Source organism: Coffea eugenioides, chromosome 2 (genome assembly GCF_003713205.1).
Source record: "Coffea eugenioides isolate CCC68of chromosome 2, Ceug_1.0, whole genome shotgun sequence".
Lineage (NCBI taxonomy): Eukaryota > Viridiplantae > Streptophyta > Magnoliopsida > Gentianales > Rubiaceae > Coffea > Coffea eugenioides.
This window is the reverse complement of record NC_040036.1, coordinates 52,226,834-52,242,643: the sequence shown is the minus strand read 5'-3', so window position 1 is coordinate 52,242,643 and position 15,810 is coordinate 52,226,834. Positions and strand designations below refer to the sequence as shown.

Here is a 15,810-nt window from a genome sequence, read left to right as displayed (position 1 = left end):
ATTTAATGAAATACGAAATATATAAGTGAAGGATATTGAAATATGCATGTTAGAGAAAGCCAAGGACTTTGGTCTAGCAGTGACGTTAAGACTTTAAAATTTAGATATCCTGAGTTCTAATTTTTCTTTCCCCTCCCCACTTCAAATATCTCACGCCTCCCGTGTTAAAAAAATTTTAAAAATGTGCATATTAAAGTATGAATTCCTTATTTAACTATAAAATCAATGCATGCAACTAGCATATCTACCTATACTAAACATTGGGCAAGGTTTACAAACGAGTTAAAGACTCGTTATAAGATTAGAAAATGGAGGGACAAGGATTGATAGCGTAATATCTAAGCATGTTTGGAAGGAAGGGAATGCATGTGCAGATTGTTTGGCCCAATTTAGCTTGAATTGCAAGCCAGGAGTGCAAGATTCACTGTATCTGCTGCAGGGTACTTGACGGGCTACTTCCTTCTCCTTCCGCGATGGAGGAGTCTACACATGCCTACTGGTGAGATGTAATCTTTTCCAAAAGTCCGCGGCCAAGTTTTGGCAAAAATTTTTGAACTTTAAGAAGATATAGTAATTAAGATTACACGTTATGCATAAACAACCAAGTAACCTATTAGGCATACCAAGCCGTACGGGAAAACCATTTTACAATTTGTTATTTGGATGTGTATGTGGATCACATGTCAACAAAGATACAAGATGCAGATTTGAGCATTCACCATGTGAAATAACACAAGTTAAAATCTACACATCACCTAAGCTGCAATTAACATCTCAATCCCTATTTGAAAATGAGTAGGTGAATCAATTTACAGTTTATGAAGTCATTTTGTTTGGATAAAAGATTATTTGAAATAATTACTATAGCACTTTTTGTGATATGATATATGTGAGATAAAAAAGTGATTGGAAATTGTGTTTATAATGTAAGTACAAAAAAAAATTGAATTTTTTTTTTTTTTTTTGCAAATCTTCCTATCCAAACAAACTAATTGTAACTTCAGAAACTGTTGTTGCATTAATTATACGACTAATCTTATAAACACTGACAGTGTATACATTACCACCGTTGGATCCATAACATATATGCAAAAATTGAATTTCAAATTAAACTCATATCTAACTAACTCACATAAATATTCCTAAAGTTTCACTAGAAGACAATTACTCTTCCTGGCATTGTCATAGATTCCTCAAGGATCCCTTGCTTATGCCAGGTTGGTTCACCTTGTTCAGCTTAGAGACCTTCAGTCATCTTTGTCAACGGCATGCCAATATTGTGCTGTCTAGCTACCTAGCTCGAACTTTCAGCATGGGCTGAAAACCAGTGTCCATTCGTGGAACTAATGAAATCTGAAGCTTAATCTTCAGTCAAATTTGTTAAGGCCATGTGTTGCACTAATTCTGAGTAGCCAACATCCACCAATGCCAAATCAACCTAAAATTTTTTAAATCAAAGCTATATGTCTAAGCACTTCATTAAGATACAAAGGAGGTAATTACAATTTTTCTTAGAGCGTTGCTAAGAGGCCTAAGAGCTTCTTTACCTTCTAGACATCCTTATAAAGTAACTGAAACTTTGGTATACGATCTGGAGGCAACGGACATGTGACAATAAGTTTGCCTTTCATTGCCCCCCTGTATATAGCCTGCAGCGAAGAATGAAGATCACATGTGATGTAATGCTTTTAAATGAACTTCTGTCTTCCAAGAACAATCTATAACTATGATCAAGCTACAAACAATATATGCCACAAAATGTGATTTTGATAGTCCCCGAAAAAGCTCAGGTAGAGATATATCACTTCAACGTACAACTCTGATTGCAATAAGTGCAAATGACAAAAAATAGCCCTCTGATTGCATTAAGTGCAAATGACAAAAAATAGCCCATGAATGATACATATACCACATTAAGTGCCAATGTCAAACTTTAGCTTCATTTTCTAATAGTTTGCTAGAGCAATTTAGATAAGCTGTTCTACATCCTCATGAAGTTCAGGGGTAAAAAAAAAAAGGAATTCAAGGACAATTAGTTCAACAAACACACAAATCATGGAGACTTGGACATGCATTAACATCATATGCCGCTTCTGAACAAATGCAAAACCAGTTTAGAAAAAATAGCCCATGAATGGATAAATAAAACCACATTAAGTGGCAATGTCAAACTTTAGGTTCTCTTTCCAATAGTTTGTTAGAACAATTTAGATCAGCTACATCCTCATGCAATTCAGGACAAAAAAAGTAGAATTCAAGGACAACAAGGACAACAAATACACAAATCATGGAGTCTTGAAAATGCATTAACATTATATGCTTTTACTGAATGAATGCAAAATTAGTTTCAGACTCACATAAGCAGTCTACCTGACAAAGCATTCAGAGGGCATACAAGGAAAGGTTCTCTAAGATGGCTGAGGGAGAAATGGATGTCACTTAGCGGTGGAAAATTCGACATAATCTTAGGGCTAAAGTTTCAAACCACAGTTTCATGTCATTGAAAAGCTGAGTCCCAGAACATGTTTTGTGAATCTAGAAAATAAACGTGGTCTTCAAATCAATGCAAGTTAGAAAGACAAAGTCTGTGAATCTTCTATTACATCCTCAACAGTTTGGTATCATAAATTAGATGAAGGCAAACCAATGGTGTTATCATCCTTCAACCAAACATAATCAAGATCTACTAATGGCACTACCAGAAAGTCAAGCTTCCCCCAGTTATCCTGCCACTGAAACGACCAACAGTCAGACTTAACCTATGCAACACAAGACACGATATTGAAAATTTTGCCCAACCCATAAAAGTATATTCAACCACTGTTGTTACATAGTTGGAAGGAATACTAACACAAAGCACTTCAAATATCCACAATTTCTCTAATTTGAAGAAACACAAAAGCATATGTTTGTCATTTTGCATCAAGAAAACAGATGATCTTTCACTTTATAAGTTTGTGGAGAGGAATGCAATATTTTCTCTTGCAGAGAAAAGTTAACCAAATAGCTAAACAGAGAAAGGAAGATGTAATTGACAGCAAAAGCCAGCAACTATATATCTGAAGATGCAAATTGCAACGGAGCTCTTGATAAGGAGAGCTGAGACCTTGATGCACAAGCATTTTCTTCAAAACCTACTCCCAGCAATTGCTATTCCACTACTCTTAAAATGTTTTGGATCATTACACGAGTATTAGTGGATGCAAATGTTCATCATTTAATACTTTTACTTTGAAGGCTCCACATGGATAATGCACATAATCCAACTACATGCACTTAGGACAAACAATAGCTACAAAGATAAAAACTACAAAGGGGGGGGAGAGAGAGAGAGGAATTGAGGGAGCAAGAATGCAAAAGCCAAAGCCAGCCTAATGACCCTCACTCTCTCATTATACTCTCTCTTGATCCTTAAATGAATATAGCAGTAATGATAGATTGCTCTTCCTGACATGGTTTGCCCTTCCTTAGCTCCCCTCTCTCTGCAGCAATTTTGTCTTTAAAGCAGGGGAAGATGTGTATATTGCTTTGTTACATGTTAGTGGGGTCACAGTTGTCTGTTCTGTATTGGGGAACGGATAGCCAGCAATTAGGTAACTACTGGGTGTGTTTCGATAGGAGATTATTTGGAATAACACTATAGCACATTTTGTGATATGATGTATGTGAAATAAAAAGATGGATGGAAATTGACTTTATGATGCAAGTTGAATAACATTTGGATTTTTTATTTTATCTTTTGCAAATCATGCTAACCAAACAGACAGTGATTTCCAGCAATTTCTTTTCGCAGATTTAAAGCCTTCTTTTAAATAATGAAATTTACATGAGTTTTGGCATTAATTGAGGGTTGGATGCTGTTTTGGATGCTCAGAGGAGTGTTATAGCATACATTTGTAAACTTCATCAAGGATTGGCTGGGCTGGTGGCAAACTGCTTCGTAAAATGCCCTGGACTCAACACTTTGTTGAAAATTTGGATGATTTACAAGCCAAAATCAAGTTCAACGGACAAAACAGACTAGTGGATGAAGGTTCCGGAGGTCAGTAAGGTGGCTGGAGGTAGCAGGGGCAGCAGCTGCAAGTTGCTGGCAGAATCCAGTGGCTATGGTGGCAATTGGCTGTTGTAATGTTTACTTTTTCTTGTTGAAAGAAGGTTACATTGTAACCAGAAAATGGATCATAAATGTATAGTGGGCCAACTATCATCTCTTTAGGCCCAATCCATTTACACCAACTTATTAACCAGGTACAATTAAGGTTTGACCAACTTATTACATAAACTGTTTAAGCAAAAGCACGTATCAGTGCAGAATCCTCTGCAATCAAGAAACAACATAAAGATGCTAAGCCATCTCAAGTGTAATCACCAAAAATTGTCACTAGTAAACGTCTACCCTGCACATTTGATGCAGTGAAGCTGCGCCAACAAGTTCAACATTTAACAATTTCTACAATGAGGGAGGTTTATCTTTTAAAAATGACAAATGGCCTGGTTCATTCAAATAAAACTGGCTCAAGAACTGTCAGAAAGTTCATAATATTTGCATAACAATTGCTAGATCTGGCTCTCCTAAATTTAGAATTTCCTACTGGGTTTTAGTATTAAGGATCACAAAGGTCAAGTCCCAAGTAAATTCGAGCATGAAACCAAAGTTCAACTCAGTATCCAATATCCATATCATCATAATTAAAGTTCCCCAGGCTTCTAAGTTTAGTTTCTTCCAATTAATAATTGATATTATGGGGTATAGTACTTCACCTCAAGGATAAGATTTGGCTAAAATCTCATTCGATGTAAAAAGATTATACTAGGGAATGTTAACATCTAAGAGTTAAGATGAAGCAGGGAAGATGTCTGGCACAAGTTGTAATCTACACAGGCACAGATGTAATAATAGTGCCATACCAATTCGTCTGGTATATCCATCTTAGACTCCATACTTAGGACAACTTTTCTTTCTCTCTGCCCATACACTATGGTAAGAAACATTACACACTTCCATATATAAGCAGAATTGCAGCTGAAATTTCCATCAAAGGCTATTCTATCTAAGCCAACCACTAGGATTGAACTCATGATTCTTTCATTTGATCAAATAATTTACAAATCCCAAGACTGCCTTTCCCAAAAGCAATTTATTAATGAAGGAAAGTCCTATAACTGTAAAAAACAGAAGGTAAATTGGACCAATGGCTCTTATATTATCCTCCAAAAGAAGCAGTGCATGACAAATTTGTTCACATAAAAATTTATACATCAAAACACATCCAAGAGGAGAAAAGTTTGATCTCAATTATGGAGAGCAACCATGGAAACAAAAAATTCAGAATTTTTGCAAGAATTGTGTCTCTTGCCTTCCAAACAATCTTTGGACATTTTAAAATTGCACCTTACATTAATAGATGAATAATTTGAGTAAGGCTTGAAACTAAAAAGAAACATTTATAGAGTAATTACATACAATGAAAACATAGGTTGCGAAAAACTTTTTCTGATGGGCAGATTTTACTGCTTGAGCACAATAGCACTTTCCTTTCTTTATGTCATCCTGGTTTTTCATTTGTATTCATAGAGTTTGAGTAAATAGTTTCTCAAGCATATACCACACTGTATGGTTATCAATTACCCTAATTCCTTTTCTAGTCCACATGGGAATTATCTGAGGACAATGACAACATCAAAATGCTACTAGCTCCTTTTTCTTATCATCTCCTACATGGTTGAATAATTTAATCTCAAAGGATAGTACTAAAATAAGAGGAAGTTCTGTGAATGGGGTGGGGTTAGTGTTGGTGGGGCAGTAGTTATTAAGTATTACAACTTAACGTTGCTCATGTTCATCTTGGAGTTTCATAACCTATTCGGCAAGAAGAAGGGCAGAGATGGAATTCCATGGTTGGTCAAGAAGTTTTTTTTTTTTTTTCCAAGAAACGATAGATGATGCTTGGTCAAGAAGTTAATAAATGATAACATATCTATACTCCTTGTTGACCAAGCAGGGTAGCACTGAAACTGAGAACACCAATGGAACAATATATATATATATGTGCATATCTATATGTATGAGTGTGTGTATGGCAGTCCCCATAGCATGAAAGTTGATATTTTATTATTTTTCCAGAGATGAACTATAAAAGCAGATATAGAAATTTAAAAAATTCAAATTGGTTTATGAGGATAGTGGCCTAAGCTATTCAAATAGCCTCATGGTAACCGATCCTCTGGAGAGGAAGCAACATAAGCCAAAGATTATTTAAAAACCCTTCACATAAGTTTCTCTATTGTCTATTTCATTTTTTTTATTTTTGTCTTATCTTTACTTAGAAGCAATATGGCTTTAATGCATGTTTACTAATCTGTATGATGCTTATGGAAGAATAATGAACATAGCATACATTTACTCATGAAGGAAGTAGCTTTAAGCTGGTTTTTGGTGTTTTTTCATGTTCTGTCACAACCGTAACACATGCAAATCATCCAGACCTTAACTACACATTTAAGAAGAAGAAGAATAGGAGGAGGAGGAGGAGGAAGAGGAAGATAAAACATTTTACTTGCATCAGCATGACTAACTATTTTTTGGGACATTAAAATTAACAAATCCATACCTCGACAACATCAAGAAAATCTTGTTTTCTGAGGAAGGTACCAACCCACTTGGTGTGATCTGCACTCCTATAAAGGATTGCAGAGAATACAAAAATTACACACAGCCAACCCAAACAAGCAACTAAAAATCTTTCTGTATTAAAACTGAAGGCGAGTGAAACATCTATTTCAATCATCTGATAATTTGTAAGCGTGCACTAATACTTTTGTGTATTCTTTCAATTGACAATGCAGCAAAGAGATTCCAAAATTAGAAGTCCATCACAACATTTTCTACAAAAGAAAGAATACCAAAGACATCTTTCACCTAAGAGAAGTATGTGCCCTAGAAAATTTTCTAAACACCATTTAAAGACTTCTTGACGCACAGAGTCCCAGAACAGATTAGTTGCAGGTAAATTACCACAAGTAAAACTTAGGTCAGATTGAAATTGCCCACCTTTTCTAGTGCTTAAGCCATACCACAAAGACTTCCATCATAAATTAATCATACTCTATTAGAAAACAAAAGCAAAAACAAAGAAGTAAAAACAGTATTTTTTGGAAAGAATACATTAAAAGAGGAGATCGACATACCCGCAATCCATCTTCATGTGGTGAGCATTGAAGAAAAACACCGTAGATGGAATCAAAGTTATGTCAAAATACTTGACATAAACTTGCACATCATCTGAATCGATATCCACCAGAGCCACAGTTGCAAACTTAGATACCTCCCTCACTGATTTATACAGCTGAACATTCGTCAAGTGATGATCAGAAGCATAGTTCAAGTGACAATCATTTTTTGTGATTATGAAATAGCCAAACATTCAACAAAGAAGCCAACCTTAATCTTGCTATAAGAATAAAAACAAACAATGCTTTCCATTGGGTGGAAAAAATCAAAAGGAGTAGAAGAGAGCAAAGAAGAGTATGCAATTACTCACAATTTCATCAAGTTGGAGAAAAATGGAGTCAGAGGCTCGACCAAAGCAAAGGACAAGGACTTTATCAATAGTGTCTCTGATCATGGAATCCACTTCTTGCTTCTTTGTTAATGTTGTCAGAAGATAGTTCATCTTTTATTCTTGTCTTCTATATTTTGTAATTACTGTATGAACATCAACCGAAAAAAGGGAAAGAAACAAATAACTCAACTCTTCTTCTTGTTATTAACTGCATAATCATATCACACGTGGGAACAGAAAAACAGTTCAAATTGGGTAGAAATAAACAAGCTTCAGTTCTTTTCTTTGAAAAAAAAAAAGAACACAACAACAACAACAATAACAAGTATTCATGCCATTTTAGAAAATTTCAACAAAATTGGAAGGGAATTGAATTCTTCTTCTTGTTAATTGCAAAATTACATCACAGATGGGAACAGAAAAACAATCCACATGGGGTAGGAATAAACAAGCTTCAATTCTTTTCTTTAAAAAAGGCGAGAAAAACCAACAAACAGGTATTCATGCCATTTAAGAAAATTCCAACAAAATTTGAAGGGAATCGAAGTTGAGAGCATAAGAAGGACATTACTTTGTAATTCCGATGACAATTTCGGCAGTAGAGGTCGGCTCCGGCGAGGTGTGACGTCAACGGCAGCTCCACGTCGTCGGCTTTGCTATCCTTTTCGCTTTCTGGAATTTCCTTTTTTTTTTTTCTTTTTTTTGGGTTCTTTTGTGCTTTGCAATTTACTGTACAGGCGATGCCTTGATGATAATAGATGCTTGCCAGGGCTTTTGCACATTAAACCCCTCCAACTTTTACACGAAATGCATTTTGACCCTTGAACTTTTTAAACAGGCACTTTGCTCCTTATTTAATATTTCTTGACTATAATATCCACAAAATTTGAATTTTTTAATTTTTTTTTTAGTGTAAATGGGAGGTCTCCTTTCCCCTGTGCCACCCTTTTTATATTTTATTTTACAAATTGGCCTCTTAATTCTTCATTTTTCTTTCTCAATCCCTCCATTATAAATTACCCTCAGATCCACTTATGTGTTCGCTGGTAGCTTTCTTTTGCCGAGACCTATGTGGTGATCCTTAGTTTATAGCACAACAATTGTTTACAGTGCAATCACCAGATGGATGTTTCATGGCTATTCCTTTTACTTTCCATGCCTCTTTTCTAAAAATGTTAACATACTTTAGTAATTTTTACATGATGTATTATTACTAGCAAAGATAGTTCGCGAACTTGTGTCGCAAAAGATCATCTATAAATTGCAAACACTATAGAGTAGCTATTGGAGACCAAGGATAAACATTCTAGTAGACCAAACTCAGTGCTAAACCTTATTCAAAAGGCAAAAACTTGCATAGACTTGGTATAGGGGCCCACATGTAGACTAAGTGGTGCAAGTTGCGCCACACCACTATGTGCCAATCTGCCCCTCATATCACTATACTCCCTTCAAACCTTCTACTCCCCATTCAATCCCAAATTTGCTTCCTACCTTCCATGATACCCCAGTCATCAGCATCTATTCCTTAACTACTACTTCCCCCACAATCACCACATCCTTCCTACGCTTATCATCATCACCATATTATCTACATCCCTTCATTACTTCCTCTCTCTTTCCTCCCCAAAAGTTGTAACTCGTTTATTCCTCCTTTTTTCTTTCACCGGTACCTATTCCTAAGATCCTTCTCCACTGAAACCATCACCACTCTCCTTCTTTGGGGTTTCTTTCCCTTTTTCATTTCCTAAGATGCTTTAGGGGGTTTTCTTTTTTTTTTTTTTTTGGAGAGGGGGGAGGGAAGCTCATAATTGTTTAAGGAAAACAAAAAATAAAGCCAAAATAACAAACCAAATCCAATTAGAAATTACAGAAAAAGAAAATTGAAGACATGGAGCTGGGGTTTTTGGAAATTTTACAAGGCTGAGATGGAGGTTGGCAAGAAAGCAAAAGGAAACCTAGCTTAAAAAACTGTTGCTATTAGATTTTGATTTGTACTTGTATGTATTTCAAAAGAGGAATTTACAAAAATTGAGAGAGACAGAGAGAGACGAAAGTGCAAAGCATTGAAGTCAAACAAGGTGATAGATAAGCTCCGCTGATCCCCAGTCAACTATAATGGCTACTGTACCAATTAATCCTAAACCTTTCCTGAACAATCTTACTGGAGAGCCTGTTATGGTAAAGCTCAAGTGGGCAATGGAGTACAAAGGTCTTCTTGCCTCTGTGGACTAGTACATGAACTTGCAGCTAAGCTAATGCTGAGGAATATATTGAGAGGCAGTTTACTGGAAATCTTGGAGAGATTCTGATAAGATGTAACAATATTCTCTATATTCATGGAGTTCTAGAAGATAAAGAGGTCAAGCAAGGACTATGCTGAATGTTTCTAGTGGATTGTCATGACATGGCAATTTCACCATCGTTCGGTTTACAAATAGGCCCATAGACCGGGTCTACACAAAGTTTTGCCCCTTCGAAAATGGTATAAGGGGCAATCTTTTCCTATTCATCCAGGAATATTTGGCTATGATTTTTGGTTCAGCTTTATTGCAAAGTGTCTTCAATATGATTTTATAATATGATATGCCATAGTGAAAAAAATTAGTTGCACAATTTTCGTGAAATATCACATAAAAAATCAACTTGTATTGGTTGGTTTTTTTGGGAATTTTTAGCTACGATTGTTGAGTGTTTTTCCTTCAATGTGTCTTTAGGGTCCATTTGGTTCATGGAATGACATAAAATTGGATTAATCATTCTGTCATCCCCTGTTTGGTTGCATTTTATAGATGGGATGGCACATCCCAACTAACTAAATTAATCTCATGGGGGAGGTGGTATTAGTCATCCCAGAATAACTAAAAGATAAGATGATAAAATTTTAAACTAATTGATCCTTACAAATAATATAAATTTATACTCTCATAATTGTATAACCTTACCATGATAGGATAATATAACATGAATGGACTAATTTGCCCCCACTAATTAATTTAAAATTTTTTGACTAATTTGGCCCTACTACCAATATAACAATATTTGAACTAGTTTACCCTTGCGAATGATACAAATTCACATTGAATATTATATAGCTATAGTCTCACATAATAATATGATAATAAATGTACTAATTTGCCCTAACTAACTACATCAAAAATTTTTCACTAATTTGCCCCTATTCATTATTTTAAATTTTTTGACAAATTTATCCCTATTAATTAATATAAAATTTTTGATTAATTTGCCTCTACTTATAGTATAATAAAAGAACTATATTGCCCTTAAACTAAATTTCCCTTACTAACCTTATTTTCTTAACCAAATTCTATATAAATACATAACTTTATCAATTGGACTTTGCGAATAAGAGTTTCAATAAGCTCAACCTCAGCCCAAAGAAAAATCTTCAATATTGGCTTTAGTTTGGCTTATTTAAAACTCTTAAATGGCCCATTATTCAATTTAACCTTAATTTAGCTAAAACACGGCCCATTATTTAATTGAATTTCAAATTTAGTTTAAACTAGGTCAAAACCTATTTTTAAGGGCTCGAATGGGTTGAGTTTGAGTGAATGCAAATTTTTATATACCAAACCCTTGATTTACTTTATAATTCTAAAGTTTCAAATTATTAAATTATTTTATTAAATTTTCAAATTTTTAATGACTAAAGGAGTACTTTAGTCATTAAAATTGTAGTCCTATCTCGTTCAATCTTCAACCAAATACATGATAGGATTATTTCCCAATATATCTCATCCAACCTACATTTAACCAAGCACTAGATAATTTAGATTATAAATCCAAGAATGACTTAACTTAGGATTAATAATTCAAGAATGAGTCATCCCATTTCATTCAATCCGTGAACCAAATGAACCCTTAATATAAGGCGCCATAAAATGACCAAAAATATTGGAGGGTCAAAAGAAAAATTTTGGCTATTGAAACTTTTGACATGATGGGTCCCATATTGAGTGAATGGGAAATGGGTAATTTAATCATTTTATAATATATCTATTTTTTAATTAAATGAATAGTTTTTAGTTCCCAATTTATGAATTATGAAAAATTGTTTTCTCTAATAATATTAACCTATAATCCAAGACCTCGAAGACCACATAACAATCCATGTAAAATTTTCTATGTCTTAGGATTTATTATTATTATTATTATTATTCGTTAGGGAAAGGAAAAAGAAAAGGGATAAAAAACAAATTCTCATGAAATCCTCTTTTATGATCCAATTGTAGGGTTTGACATCCGATTTACTTTTTAGATAATTATAATTTGCTAATAGTATATTAAGAATTTAAGATATCACGAACCCTTCTTGAGTGATAAAACTAGATGGTGTAAGTGTGGGGTGTTATTCACATAAAGGTTATAGCTTTGCTCAAGAGAATGGATACACATGTACCATATTTATATGGTGTAGTTTTGCTGCTTTTGCACTTGATAATGGTTCAAAAAATTGTCCTATATATTACTATTCTTGTACTTATTTGTCAATATTGTCATTTCAATTGCAAATCTTGAGAAAAAGGGCTTCCAATTTTGTGTATTTTTAAGATTCAAATAATTTTCTTAAGTGTAAGATGGTTATCTTAAGATAATGCACAAAATAACTAGATTGAAATTCTAGCTTCAACTTACAAGAGAAAAAAGAATAGAAATTTTTTTTTGAAACTACATGATTTGTTTTTAAAATTTTGAAGAACTACACGGGATTTCTTCAAAAAAATATACATGTACAAATGCCCAAGCACACACAGATGCAATAATATATATACCCAAATTGTTCAATACAAGACAAAAATGACAAAAAAAATATATTTTCTAGAGTTACTTTGGTCATGAAAAACTATCATTTTGGTTCCTCGAATAGCTTAGTGAATTCTCAAATAGTGATACTTTCAAAAAGAGTTCCCAAATTGTGAGAGTTCTGACTAGGGGTGCTAACAATTCAAGTATCGAACTTATGTGAAGGTGACGAATGAGAAGGGAAATTTTGTAAAGAATCAAACTCCTTCTACTAACTCTTATTTTATTCTTTCTTTGTTATTTTAAAATCTATTTCCTAAATCGCCCTTAAAGTTCCTCGCCTATAACCTTTACAATTTTCTTTCTAATAAAGTAATTCTTGATTTAATAAAAGATTGGCGAATTCGAATCCGAGCAAGGTTTTTCTTAGACATTGATAAAAGGTTTATTTTCTCTTATACTAAAATTATTTCTCAATTTTATTTGGCATGTTCAGATTCAAAAACCCTTCTTTCCACTTAAATGGTTTTAACACCTGAAATGGGTGCTTTGGACACAAAATAGGCTCGAAGGTCTTTTAAAATTAATTTATAATTTTAACATATGAAAAGACAAACTTGTTAATAGAAGAATCCTCGGATAAGTTTTTCTTATTATATCACTTTTTTAACCAAAAAAATTTTGAATAGAATAATAGAGAAATGAATAAGAACTACTTACACTTATAGAAGATGCCAATACAACTTATGCTGAAAATATGAGAAAATTCCAATTACTATGGCACGAATACTACTATTAGGATAAAGTGTTTATAATTGCTACAATCTAAAAAGTGTCTTAGATTGGCTTGTAAGAGACTAAGAGACTCTTGAGCTTCTCCTCTGTCTTTGTTTCTAGCTTGATGTAGATATTTGATGCCTCGGTTGCCTCCTATGCTCTCTTCAAGGCTTGCTCTTCCATCTTCATTTCTTGATCCTTTTATAGATTCTAATTGTTCCTATTACTTGCTTGAATTATTGCTTTTTTCTATTAAGGTTTTTGTATTGCAGGTTGAGTCGTTGATCAAAATTATCACCATGTGAGAGACCGAAGGCTTGTTTGGATGCTATATTTTCTTCTGCTTATTGACAACAGAGCTGCTAGAGTGGAGCCTCAATTATCCAATATTGAATCCCATCAAATCCATCGCATGGCTATATTTGAAAACTTTTATCATCATTTTTGTTTTCTTTTGGGCCCATGGGCCAATGATATCCCTTGGCTAATTCCTGAGACATTCTAGTGAAATGTTTTTGGTTGTTGGCTAATCTCTCTCTTTTTTCTTTTATTTTCTCTATAGATCAAGCAAGTTTTCTAGATTTTGCATCCCCTTGTTACCAATAACATTTGCTAATCCTTCCCTACCGTTGTAATCTTCATCCATGTACAAATCTTGAATTTCTTGATAAATCTCTTTTATGTAATGATATGAATCTCGATTCTCCAAACTCCCACTCTTGAAGAAACGAATCATTCAGACAGCGGAAGGATCTATCTTGACCAGACTATGGACAATAAAATGGAAACTGATACCCTATAAACCCCTTGATTGTGATCCAAGAATGATTCTTACCCACAATAAGTGATAGATACAACTAAGGTTGTTTGGTAGAATGGCAACTAAGGTTGTTTGGTAGAACGGTGCCACAAGCAATCGAGGTCGTTAATTGATAAGCCAAGATTTGAATAAAGGTGACACTCTCGCTTTGTATCAAGGCATTCCCTAGGAACAAGAAGGAGAAAACTCTCAATTTTTATTCATATATGACTTACTTTTGAAAACGTTGCAAACTAGGCTTATTTATAGCCTTACAAGCTGCAAAATCTAATCCAAAGTGGAGACAATGCAAGTTTCCTTATTTGACTTGACATCTAAACTTGACACAACTTCCTAAACCTTAATAACACTAATTAGATATACTAGATATGCCTTAGTAGGCTTACAAGACTCAAACGAACACTAGACAATTGAAACTAACTTAAAAATCATGACAATCATTAAAAATATGAAAATTTGACTCGACAAAGATTGGCTCGGGACATGAGACCGGACATTGCTAGAACCTGAAACGAAAAGCAAGAAATCCAAGCCAACCTCGCGGATCTGCTTCTACTGCAGTTTCTTTTGTTTTGTTTCGACGATGATCCAAGCCAACCTCTTCCAAGCTCTAAGGCAACACCCTCTCTTGTTCATTCCATTATTTTTAAGGCCTTTTACCTCTATTTGAGCTTGAAATAACCCTGGAAAAGCCTCATTGATGCTTTGTTCTTCCATACTCCATTCCTTCAATAATCTTAAGTACTTCAAATGATCATGAACTAGAACTTCGCAACTTAAACTCTTGAAGGTAGAACTTGGATTCGTAACACTTGAAGGTAGCACTTGGATTCGTAACAACTCAATTTGATCATGAACCAAGGCACATGTTCTGACTCATGTTGCATGAAGCATGAACATTCTTTATCATTCAATCCTCTATCATTCCCTCCGTGGTAGAAAAGATTCAATCTCGAATCGATACCTGGGTCCAACATGAAAGAAAAGGAATGAATGATGATGAAAGACTCACAAATACTAAACTCACCTAGTTGATAACAAGTAGGAAAAACTTGGTCACCATGCATCATTTGAAGACTTTTAACTTGACCTAAAGACACACTAGAACTGCTAATCGAACAAACATCATAAATACTAATACAATAATCGCACAATTTAAAGAATTCACAAGGACTCAAAACTGGACTCTCACAACTATGATGAACACAATGCTTAAGATGACGTGTAGAACTATCAAAATGCTTAACACAATATGCACAAAATAGTATGATCAGCAGAGTCGAAAGAATTAATCTCAATTTGAACTTCTCTCAATTAAAAATTTCTTGGCAATGTTGTAGATTGAATAGCTAAGGCATTGCACTCCTCCATTGCAAGATGGTAAAAATATGCAATTCCTCAAAAAATCATTACTCCTTCAACGGGATTAGGAATAGTGCATGTCATAAAAAACTTCACTTCTCCTTGCTTAACTTGTACAAGACAATGAATACTAAACAAAGCAAAGTCAAGATTGTTAGTAGACAAAGAAGTGCTCTCACTAACTCTCACAGCTTTATAATCATACTCTCCATCTCAAGGGAACTCTAACTCATTTTCTCACTTAAGCACAATTCACTCTCTTTTTCATTCACACTTTGTACATTATTGAGCTCACTCTCAACTTCCTCCTCCCATTTTGTAGTTTCAATAATGATTTTTTCAAGTTTGACTTCACTTTGGATGGGCTTAGGCTGATTTTTAATAGCAACAGCTTCCACAAAGTTCATATTAGAAGATGCCTGAGTATTGCATTCAGCTTTCTCCTTTACTTGCTTCTCATATAGTAGACGTTGGTAGATGTCCCACCATGACTCCTCATGTGACTCATTCTTAGACTTAGGC

General features: G+C 34.3%; 1 protein-coding gene and 1 pseudogene across 1 annotated transcript; one reads left to right on the top strand and one right to left on the bottom strand.

Annotated features, from left to right (window-relative positions):
• Positions 1-995: 995 nt before the first annotated feature.
• Positions 996-8,269, bottom strand: LOC113762483 (thioredoxin-like protein 4B). Its single transcript, XM_027305947.1, has 6 exons — positions 8,134-8,269; positions 7,542-7,705; positions 7,189-7,346; positions 6,612-6,678; positions 1,548-1,649; positions 996-1,438 (listed from the first exon to the last, which is right to left on the bottom strand). Exons 2-5 carry the CDS (start codon positions 7,671-7,673, stop codon positions 1,551-1,553), a joined length of 456 nt encoding a protein of 151 aa, XP_027161748.1. The 5' UTR covers positions 7,674-7,705; positions 8,134-8,269; the 3' UTR covers positions 996-1,438; positions 1,548-1,550.
• A 1,411-nt stretch (positions 8,270-9,680) lies between these two features.
• LOC113759871 lies at positions 9,681-9,945 on the top strand (annotated as a pseudogene).
• The last annotated feature ends 5,865 nt before the right edge of the window (positions 9,946-15,810 follow it).